This window comes from Acinonyx jubatus, chromosome B4 (assembly GCF_027475565.1).
Source record: "Acinonyx jubatus isolate Ajub_Pintada_27869175 chromosome B4, VMU_Ajub_asm_v1.0, whole genome shotgun sequence".
NCBI lineage: Eukaryota > Metazoa > Chordata > Mammalia > Carnivora > Felidae > Acinonyx > Acinonyx jubatus.
Window position 1 is genome coordinate 52,348,745 of NC_069387.1, and position 12,242 is coordinate 52,360,986.

At 33.4% G+C, this 12,242-nt stretch overlaps 1 protein-coding gene across 1 annotated transcript in view; it reads left to right on the forward strand.

Annotated features, from left to right (window-relative positions):
• PDE3A (phosphodiesterase 3A) overlaps window positions 1-12,242 on the forward strand; it is a 526,332-nt gene that overhangs the window by 151,041 nt on the left and 363,049 nt on the right. The window contains exon 3 of the mRNA XM_053225916.1: window positions 641-795. Coding sequence (XP_053081891.1) covers window positions 793-795 — 3 coding nt within the window. The 5' untranslated portion in view covers window positions 641-792. The remainder of the gene's footprint in view (window positions 1-640; window positions 796-12,242) is intronic.

Here is a 12,242-nt window from a genome sequence, read left to right on the forward strand (position 1 = left end):
CAAAACACCCACTCACCTCAATAACTTTCAAACCAAAAAAATTCAATTTTTAGATATATTCTTTTTTTTTTAACTTTATAAGAAAAGTAATTGCTTACTGCAAAGAAACAAAAGAGAGGCTACCAAAGTGATATTTAAACACTGCATTGGAGAATTTAACATTAAAAAGTATTTTTGTTTCTATATAACAAATAATTATGATGAGCTCTGGCAGTTAACTTTGACAGTATATTTTCATCAGAGGTAACTGATTTACATTTGGAGGGGAATATCCCTATAATAAAAGAAATATAATTTTAAATCTTTTATCATAATTTAAATACTAATTTCTGTGCTCAAAAGGCTTCAAAACTACTCATCTACTGAAAAAAAAAACTCCATGCATTTTCTCTGGGGTATTAATTTATGTTCAAAGAATTACCACTGAATGGAGCTCATATTCAAGTCCCATTGCCATCATCCCCAAATCTAGCATCTCTAGAAATAAAATCCACTAATGGCAATAAATCAACAATGCACTATTGAAAGTTTCCTTTTGGAAACTCCTAAAGGTAAACTATGTTAATCTTGAGAAAGACATCATTTTAAAGGAATATACTTACACTCCTTAACACTGTATTTGTGCCGGATACTCATGCAGGTGTTGACATTACCATTGAAATGGGTCCTGACAAGAACCTTCTGTGCCTGGGACACATGTATACATAGAGAGGGAGAAGAGCAGCTTTCCAGAGTGACTCCCATGATGGTGGTCATGGCAGTGGAGTAATCACCTTATCAGCTACAGGACCAATGGTAAGTTACTCCTCTTCATTGGCCTCAGTTTCTGTTGTGTGTGAAATGTGGTTGGACTAGATCTTTTAATACTCTTGTGGCACACTTTGCGAAACAAACTCACAAGGTGCTAGCGAACCCCAGAATTTGTGAGATTTAAGAATCTGGTTCATGTATTTAATGGACAGATTATGGGCTTCAGTTGTTGTTTTGAATATGTCTCATATGAATATAATAGTCATTAGGAGAAACTTGTTTTAAATTTGAGTGACTCTGTGTACAACAGACCACAGCTAAGCTTTTTTAGATCACTTATGTATTGAGGCTCAAGACCACCTGATGCCTTTTACTCCAGTCAACAAACAACCATAGTTTAGTTGGCAATTGGATTCTCAAAAGCTCATGATAAAGTTTTCTTTTATAGCCAGAGTTCTGAAAGTAATCTAGCAAGTGAGCATGATAGGGGGACTATTTTCTGGCTGTGTTTCTCAAGCTTTTCATGCAAATCCATAAAAATTAGCTTACACAGACATTCTGTGACATTTCTATGCAGCAATATGGGCAATTTGGGGTAAAGTATGTGGAATAAGTTAGAAGGAGCACATTAGCATGCAGTATTAATGTGAGCTCCCCTTTCCCTTTGGTGACATAAATGAAAAATTTGCAAGCAGATTATTACCTAGCCATGTGAAGAATTTTCCATTCTTCTTTTTTTTAAACACCCTTAAAAAAATCGATGTCTAGCTGGGGACAATTAAAAGAGATTAGCACATATGGCATAGAGGCATAAGTCAAGAAGTTTTAACATTTTTACTTAATTTAATAACCATATTTAATGACTTATAGTTTTGAAAGTTTAGCTAGAGCTTAAATTAAGTCAGATTTTATTCTTTCATGTTTTCCTTTTCTATCTTCCTCCCTCTTTCTCCAAGTTAGTGTGAAATAAAAAGAGTGGAACATTTCTTTTATCTAAAATCTCATATCTTTTATGGGTATCCCTCCTACTAAAAACAACAACAACACCATCCAAAAAAGAAATACCCACAAATTAATTCAATGATAGGCACTTAAGACTGAGAAACAGAAATTGATAGCAACTCTTGAATTCCTGTTTGGCTCTTGTATATCGTCTTATAAAAAGTGGTTGTAGCACTCAACATTTCTGAATCAATAGAGACTTGGTTATGACTTCAGATGGCAGAACAAACCCAAATTATGGAAACCTCTCCTAACCAAACAAATTGTATTTCATTCCAGTCTTAGATCAATATAGCACTTGCTTTCCAAATTAAGTTTTGTTTATTTGGGCTATTGGATTTTTACAAAACATGAAAGCAAGTCATTAAGTAAACTAACGAAATTTAAGAAGTTTTGTTTGTTACAGTGTGAACTTGTTTTTTGTGTTCTGATTAGAAACCTGGGCATATTTATTTTATATGGCTAAACTTTCATTACTCTCATATGCATGAGTGTCCCACAGACACTGAGATCTCAGTTTGTCCAAAGTCAACTACCTTCGGTATCAAATTGGCTTTAAGAGCTCCTATTTGTGCTTAGTTATTGGTGTAACAGTCTCCGAAGCTTCCAGTTATCCTCGATGACTCCCTTCTTCTCAGTCCCAGATCCAAATGATTACTGAATCCTGTCAATTGTACCAGAGAAACGTCTTTGAAGTTGCATCCTTTTGCTCGTTATTTCCACAGTCACAGCTGTAGTTCAGGCGAATCCCAGAAGCTCTGTGGCGCAATGCCATTTATTAGCCACGTGACAAGTTAACCCCTCTGAGCTTTAGTTTACTCAGCTATTAAGAGGAGGGTGAACTCACTTCAGAGTGTTACTCGGTGACTGACTGCGGTGATGGGTAGAAAGCATTTAGCAGATTTCTGACATGCACTAAGTTGAATCTTAGCTAGGTGAAGGATGAAAAAGAGAAGAGGTTATACACTCTTTAGATGTTAAAAGGCTTGGAAACTTGAAGCGGCATTGCCCATTCAGGAAGAAGAATTTCTATTTCAGTATCAAGAGTTTCCCATGTCCATTGCTATTAGATAAAATACTAGGCTGAGGACTTAATATAATGATGCTCATAGCTTAATAAGAATTACTCAATTTTTTTTTTTAATGCAAAGTACAGGAGAAGAGCCAATTCCACTCAAAGGACAACTAAATACCACCCTCAGACACTGGTACAGACACATATTCATACCCTAAGAGTACCTCCTAGGAAAATATCCCCAGCAAGTGGTTCACTGATCAGACATTTTCAGCTCTTAATAGGGAATGCTGGGAAATGATTACAGTAGCTACTTTTGTAACACGTTATTTTTGTTTATTTACAATATTAAAAATTAAAGTTTCATGTGACCCTCTATTCTTAATCTGAAATTGCAAATATTAACAAACTTCAGGCTGAGAAAATTTTTACTTTAGTCTTTCAACCAGGCTTCACTCATTTGCACTGATTACTTGTTTCTTCTGTGCCATTTCCACAAGCTGTTCCTCTTATCTTTAATTGATTCAGGCTAATTGTATCTACATCTGCCCTGAGGGAAGGAACAGTTCTTTGGAACCAGTGCTGTAGGGCAGTAATCAGGATCTGTCTCAGAAAGTCAGTGTCCAATAGCTACCAGAAGACAGAGGATATTGGAATTACAAAGATACTTCTGATAGTTCTTTCTACCTCTAAGAGAGAGAGAGACAGTATGCCACAGATTCTGTCTCCTTGCCAGGTCAACTTTCCTGTGATCAATACTAAGGAAAAAAAATTCCATTCAGTTGCCAATTGAAGTTGTATCTTTTTTCAAGTAACACTGAGATGTTCCATTCTTTATCTAAGCTAAATGAACTATCCTTAGTCTTTCCTTTTACTTTTTAAAATAATGGCCAGTTTCTAACCAAAGTTAGCTATGCTTGTTTTTAAAACAACTGCAGAAGGACATGGCTGCCTCAGTGATTGTGGATTACAATCTACTCAGGGTGTCACCACAAGTCAATTAGGATAGATATCTATAAGGGCTATTAAATTTGTCAACCGTGTTTAATAGTCTTTCAGTTTGGCTGATGTTTATTTATAGTTGTTTATGATCTTCTAATTTCCCTGTTTCTACCAGGGCCTATTTAAAGTTTATACCATTTCTAAGATTTCTTTGGGGGTTGTGAAACTATATGTAACATGTTTTTAAAATATAGAGTTATTTTGTTAGGGCACCTTGCTATGGTTGACAAGCATCAACATATTTAAGTAAGAAAAATTATGTCAAGTTAGTAGTTAGAACCCTGAATGATATGGAAATTGGTATTGAAGTGATTGATAATGAAGAGTAGGTTTTGGGGGGTGTGCTCCTGGGTGACTCAGTTGGTTAAGTGACCAACTTCAGCTCAGGTCATGATCTCCCTGTTTGTGAATTCGAGTCCCGCATGGGGCTCTGGGCTGCAGCTCAGAGCCTGGAGCCTGCTTCAGATTCTCTGTCTCCCTTTCTCTCTGCCCCTCCCACACTCATGCTGTCTCTCTCTCTCAAAAATAAATAAACATTAAAAAAAAGTAGTTTTTTTAAAAAGCTTCAGGAAATGTGAGGACTTGGAGTTGGTTAACTCTAAGATGCAGTGAAAGCCAGTGACAACCCTATAAATGTTCTGGTATTTCAGCCTTTAACATACCATGGTGAAAGGTTAGTAAATTATTCCCAGTGATTACCTTAAAGCAAATGCCAATAGTGACAGACTGGAGAACACAGGCTATCACTGCTAAATAGTGATGAACTAGGTTAAAGCAAATAGTTTTTTTAGTGATGAACTGTAGGGGAAGGTTGGACTACATCGGATATATAATATCAAGCTCAAATTCTTATATTCTTGACTCAGAAATAAATTTTAAAAATTAGGATATTTAAATATTTAATGATTTATTAAAATACACATAAAATTGTACATATATGGCCTATATGTACTACATGTACAATTTTTAAAAGCACAGTGACAAATAGGCATATACAAACCACCTCTTCTAAAAATTTGAAAATTACTTGCAGCTCAAGTACATTTCCATTCCTCCTGCCCTTTTCTGTCATCAATACTCTAAAACTTTTACTGAACATTCCCTTGATATTTTTTTATGGCTTTACCACATACGTATGTCCTAAAAAATATACTGTGTAGCTTTGTCTGTTCTTTACTTTTAAAAAATTTTTAAACCTGTTTATTTATTTTTGAGAGAGAGACAGAGCATGAGCAGGGGGAGGGGCAGACAGACAGGGAGATACAGAATTCGAAGCAGACTCCAGGCTCTGAGCTGTCAGTACAGAGCCAGACTCGGGGCTCAAACCCAAGAACTGTGAAATCATGACCTGAGCTGAAGTTGATCGCTCAACCAACTGAGACACCCAGGTGCCCCTGTTCTTTACTTTTATATGCTGGTAATAAATCATACAGTTATGTGTACTCCAATGATTTTTCCCACCCTGAAGATTATATTTTTAGTTGCTTCCATGTTGATACCATGGTTCATTCATTTTCAAAATTGTGTGATACATAACTACATGAATTTAAGGTGATTTACCTATGTAGTCTCCCATCAATGTACATTTGGATTATTCCAAACTCTGACTCTATCGACATGTTAAAATATATCTCCAACGTGCATATAGAGAGTTCTCTATGGTATGTTCGTTGGAATAGAATTGTTGGGTGTAGTGAGGGTATAACTTCTACTTTAAGAGGTAATGCCTAATAGTTTTACACTGGTTATACCAACATGCACCCTCACCAGTACTTTATAAAGTTTCTGTTCTACCATATGCTTTCCAGCATTTCAATTATCAATCTTTTAAGTTTTTATCAATATCAGAAAATATCTCCTTTTATTTTTATTTTGTATTTTCTTAACTTAATAAATTTGGCTACTCAGCTTTCTTCCTGTGTCAAATGCTTCTTATTTTTTTCCCATTTTTATAATGTATTTTTTGTTTTTATATATTGCTTTGTGGGAATTCCCTACATATTCTGTATATAAAGTTTTCTTGCTCATGTTCTTGGGACATATCTTCTCCTGACCTACTTTGTTGTTTGTCTTTTCATGTTGTATTTTGATGATAAGTTCTTTGTTTTAATGTATTTGAATATTGATCCTTTCCTTAGAATCCTTTGTATGGCTTATTTAAGAAATCCTTCCCTACTCTGATGTGTTTTCCTATGCTTTCATTCAAGTTTTCCTTATCTTTTTAAAGTTCTATCTTCCACAAGTAAGTTTGAGTCTATGTTGTAGAAATAAGTTTTTTGTATTGGTGAAAAGCAAAGTTCAAATTTTATTTATTTAATATGGATACAAAATTTCCCCGGCACTATTTGTGGATAGTTCATTCTTTCCCAAATGACCAGGAATTCTATCTCTGTCATGTCAGATAGCCATATACTGACAGGTCTATTTCTTGGCCTGCCCTATACTTGTTTCCACTGGTCTGTTCTTCTGTACCAGTAGCACATTGTCTTAGTTAAATTTTGTGACTGATGAATTTTATTTTTAATAAGGCACTTTCTTATTTCTCCATCTCTTCCCCCCATGAATAATTTAGCTATTCTCAATCCTTGGTTCTTGCATATAAATTTTAGAAATAGCTTTATCAAATTCCAAGCTTGTCCAAGCTCAAATTCTTTTGAGATTTTGATGGGAATTTTATTCAATCTATTCAACTATTTAGAGAGAATGACACTTTTTTTTTTAGTCTATCCATGAATATGGTACATATTTCCATTTATATAGACCTTACTTAATTTCTTTCACCATAATATTATTTTACTCCTATTTATATTTATTTCTGGCTACTATTTTTTTTTATTGTAAATAGTATACTTGTCAAATATTTTATTATTTCCATGTATACAGAAATTCAGTTGACTTTAGTATACTATCCTTATATTTGTCAATCTTATCATACTCTTATTCTAATAATCTTCAGAAAATTGAATTTATCTATAGAGACAATTATATAATCTACAAATAATAAAAGCCTTCTTTCTTCTTTTCCAATTCTTATACTTTATTCTTCTAATTACATTACACTAGCTAAGAGCTCCAATAGAATAGAATAGAAATGATTAAAAGGTGTATCAATGAATTCTTCCTGATTTTCAAGAGTTGGCTTGCTAATATTTAGGATTTTTGCATTTATGCTTCCAAAGATAGCATAGCATAAATTGGTCTTTTTTTTTTTTTTAACATTTATTTTTGAGAGAGAGAGACAGAGTGTGAGCAGGGGAGGGGCAGAAAGAGAGAGACACACAGAATCCGAAGCAGGCTCCAGGCTTCATCCAGGATCCATCCAGGCTCAAAGCTGTCAGCACAGAGCCCGATGGGGGCTTAAACCCCGTCTCACAAACTGAGATCATGACCTGAGCCGAAGTCGGCCACTTAACCAACTGAGCCACCTGGGCGCCCCTAAGTTGGTCTTTAATATTCCCTATTTTTATATTCTTTACTTGACTTTTATGCCAACATTATACTGTCTTGTCAGTTGAGTTGGGGAGTGGTCTCTTCTGTTAAAGACTTTGTTTTAAAGTACATCATTTGTTTTTTGAGTGCTTGACAGAATTAACCTATAAAATCATCTGAGACTGATATTTTATTCATGGGAACAATTTTTATTATTGGAAAATTAATGTTTTTACAGGTTCTTATCTTTCTAAAATTATTTCATTTTAACCATATTTTCAACTTTATTAGCAAAAATATCCATTATATTCTTTTTTAATCATTTTGATATCTGGTTAATCTGTATTAAATTCTTTTTTGCATTCCTATTAGTATTTATTTTTTTTTCATTGATCAATCTTTTTAAGCTTATATGCAATAATTTCTTCCAAGAATTATCTTTGAGCTTTGCTGATCTTTTCTATCTATATTTCTTTACTGTCTTCTTAACTTCCTTTTCTTAATTTTTTTAATGTTTATTTATTTTTGAGAGAGAGACAGAAAGAGAGAGCAGGGGAGGAGCAGACAGAGAGGCAGGCACAGAATCTGAAGCAGGCTTCAGGCTCCGAGCTGTCAGCACAGGACTTGATGTGGGGCCCAGACTCATGAACTGTGAAATCATTACCTGAGCCAAAGTGGGACGCTTAACCAACCAATCCACCCAGGCACCCCTGTCTTCTTAACTTCTGCTTTTACGTTTATACTTCTGATTTCTATGGAATTATAGTTTTTTTTAATCTTTAATTAGATAATTAATGAATTATATTTCTTCTCCCCTAATGTAAATATTTAAGGATATATGTTTCCCTGTAATACTACTTTAGTTCTATCCCTCAAGCTTTGATATATAGGGTTTTTTTTTTATAATATATTAATTTTTTTGATCATTTTAAGGCTCACAGCAAAATGAAGGGAAAGTACAGAGATTGCCCATACACTCCCTTGCTCCTACACGTATATAACTTTCCCCATTATCATTATCCTCCACATCAATGGTATGTTTGTTACAATTGATGATCCTACCTTGAAACATCATAATCACCCAAACTCCATAGTTTACATTAGGGTTCACTCTTGGTTTTATACTTTCTGAAGGTTTGGACAAATGTAAAATGATATATGTCTATCATAATATTATCATGCAGAGTATTTTTACTGCACTAAAAATGTTCTATGCCTCTATGATCATGGTCTGCAATTTTCTTTTCTTGTATTTCTTTGGTCTGGTTTTGGTATAAAAGTATTTCTGGCCTCATAACATGAGTTAGGAAGTATTCTCTCTGCTTCTATCTTCTGGAAGAGATTATAGAGAATTGGTATAATTCATTCATTAAATTTTGGTGTAGTTCACCAGTGAGCCCACTTGTGCCTGGCACTTTCTGTTTTGGAAGGTTATTAATTATTGATTGAATTTCTTTAATAGGTATGGACTTTTTCTGATGTCTTTTTATTCCAGTTTGAGTTTTGACAGATTGTGTCTTCTAAGTAATTGGTCCATGTTATCTAGATTATCAGATTTATGGACATAGAGCTCTTCATAATATTTCTTTATTATCCTTTTAATATCTATGGAATCTCTGATGATGCCTCCTTTTTTATTTCTGATGTTAGTAATTTGTGTCTTCTCTGTTTTCCTTAGTTAGCCTGGCTAGAGGCTTATCAGTTTTATAATCTTTTCAAAGAACCAGCTTCCAGCTTTGTTGATTTTCTCTATTGATTTTCTGTTTACAGTTTCACTGGTTTCTGCTCTAATTCTTGTTATTTCTTTTCTTGTGATTATTTTGGAATTAATTGTATCTTCTTTTTGTAGTATCCTAGAAGCTTAGATTATTGATTTTTGATCTTCTTTTTTGAATATATGCATTTGCTGCTATAAATTTCCCATTAAGCCATGCTTTAACGTGTCCCATGAACTTAGATAAGTTGCATTTTCATTTTCATTCAGTTCAAAATACTTAAAAATTTCTCTAGATATTTCTTCCTTGACCCATGTGCTATTTAGAAGTATGCTTTTCAATCTTCAGGTATTTTGAGATTTTCCAGTTATCATTCTGTTATTTCTGTGGCCTAAGAGCAGACATTATGTGATTTCTGTTCTTTTAAAGTTGTTAAGATGTATTTAATGGTCCAAAATATGATATATTTTGGTAAATATTTCATGTGAGCTTGAAAACAATGTGTATCCTGCTGTCACTGGATGAAGTAATCCATACATGTCAATTATATCCAGTTGATTTATGGCATTGTCGAGTTCAACTATGACCTTACTGATTTTCTGCCTGCTGAAACTGTCCGTTTCTAAAAGAGGAATTTTGAATTCTCCAACTATGATAGAAGATAATTATAATTCTATCAGCTTTTACCTTACATAGTTTCATGCTCTGTTGTTAGACACATACATGGTAAAGATAGGTAAGAATCCTTCTCCTTTGATATTTAATATTTTCTAGATTTCATTTTTATTTTTTTACCCCAGAGTTATAAACTGGTATATTTTTAATTTGCATCTGAATGACTTTAAAAATTATCTTGTTATTAGGTGCATTTAAATTTTTTTTAATGTTTATTTATTTTTTTGAGAGAGAGAATGCAAGTGGGAGAGGGGCAGAGAGAGAGGGAGACACAGAATCCAAAGCAGGCTCCAGGCTCAGAACTGTCAGCACAGAGCTCGATGTGGGGCTCGAACTCACAAAGTATGAGATCATGATCTGAGCCAAAGTCAGCTGCTTAACTGACTGAGCCCCCCCAGCCACCCCTTATTAAGTGCATTTTTAAAAACAACATGCTCTCTAAGATATTGATTCTTTGAAACTTGTTAATGTGCTCTTTATTCTATATCATTTAATCAATTTTTGTAAATATTCCATGTATCTTTGAAAGAACATACATTTTGCAGTTTTGGGGTGCAATTAATTATATGTATACATTTGAGCAAATGTTATAATTGCTTTATAATTATATTTTCATATCATTTCAATACTTATTAATTTCTTTTCTGACTTATCTATCATTTCTTGAGGTAGTTGCCTAATTTTATAGTATGTTGATAAATTTATTATTTTCTTCTTTTGTGTACTTTGGAAATGTATGACTAGACAAATGTCAATTTAGAAGTGTATCTTACTGAGACATTAAATCTTTTATCAGTAGGAAGTGATTTCAGACATATAACTTACAAGTAGATAAACCTGTTGTATTTTGTTTCTTAGATACATGCAAAAGTATTGTATTTCCCATTGGTAAATGCAACTCAAGGTGGAAACAATTCCAAATCTTTCAGAATAAATGAAAAATATTTCAAAGAGAAACAGCTGGTCTGACTAATTCATGAAGTATAAAGAACTTTGATCACACACGATTAACATTAAAATACAGTGTCACAAGTTAATAGGTAGAGTTTCATTTTTCTTTCTCAGTAGGCTGTAAAATAATAATCCCCTTAATTCAGTGGCATATTGGATTAAGTTACACAAAATAGCCTGATATTTAAATCCATCCTGCTCATCTTTGCTTTTTTTCTGGAAATTTTAGTCTATTTCCACTTCAAGATAGTTAATTTGTAGTTCATATTAGGCCCATTTATCCTATGTTTTCCTCGCCACAGTATTTTTTAAATTCTATTTCATTTGTTTATTTATCCCACAAGTTAGATATTATTACTGTTCCCTATAGTCAGTGTTTGGACAGGGTTATGCATAGGTTTCCATTTTCTTTGTTCACCAGTTCTTGCAACTCATATCTTTTTCTTAAATCATTTTCTGCAGTTCTAATGTTTGTCCTTTAGAGATTTCCTTAGCAATGTATGTTAGTATTAAAATTTTCAGTTTTTGTTTGTATAAAATTGTCTTTATATCATTCTCAAACTTGGAAAAGTGTTTCACTGGGACTATAATTCTAGAATGGTAGTTACTTTCTCTTAGCATTTGAAGACATTATTTCTTTATCTTCTGTCTTATTTGTTGCTGTGTAGAAGTTAGTGGTTAGTTCTAATACTTTTTATTTTATAGACAATCTAATTATTTTTCTGGATGCTTTTAAGATCTTTTTGTTCTTGGTATTCTGAAATTTTATAAGGCAATGAAAACAATTTTTTGTTTATTCTCCTTGGGATTCACTGGGTTTCCTAAGACTGAATTCTGTTGTCTGTCATCAATATTTGAAAATTCTCAGCCTTAGCATCTTTGAATATTTGCCTTTCTACCATTCTTTCCAATCTCTCATTCTGAAACCCCAATAAGATATATATCAGACCCATTTATATTATTCCCATAAATGTCAATCTCACCTTCATGGATGGAGCTAAAGAGTATAATGCTAAATGAAATAAGTCAGTCAGAGAAAGATAAATACTATGATGTCACTCATATTTGGAATTTAAGAAACGAAACAAATGAGCAAAAAGAAAAATAGAGGGAGAGAGAAAGAGAAACCAAGAAACAGACTCTTAACTATATAGAACAAACTGATGGTCACCAGAGGGGAGGGGAGATGGGGGGATGGATGAAATAGGTGATGGGGATTAAGGAGTGCACTTGTTGTGATGAGCACAGGGTGATGTATGGAAGTGCTGAATCACTATATTGTATACCTGAAACTAATATAACACTGTGTTAATTAACTGAAATTAAAACAAAAGCTTTAAAAATATTAACCTTGCCTTCATATTTTTTATCTTGTTGATTCTTTGCAGTACATTCTGTGTAATCTTTAGTTCTATCTCCCTGTTTATCAATTCCATCTTTACTTATATCTAATATGCTATTTAATACATTTATTGAATTAATAAACAATTTATTGAATTTAGCACATTCTGAATTCTTTTTTTTAATTTTTTAAATATTTATTTATTTATTTATTTATTTTTAATGCTTATTTATTTTTGAGAGAGAGAGAGAAAGACAGAGTGTGAGCAAGGGAGTGGGGGCAGAGAGAGAGAGGGAGACACAGAATCCAAAGCAGGCTCCAGGCTCTGAGCTGTCAGCACACAGCCTGGCTCAGGCCTCAA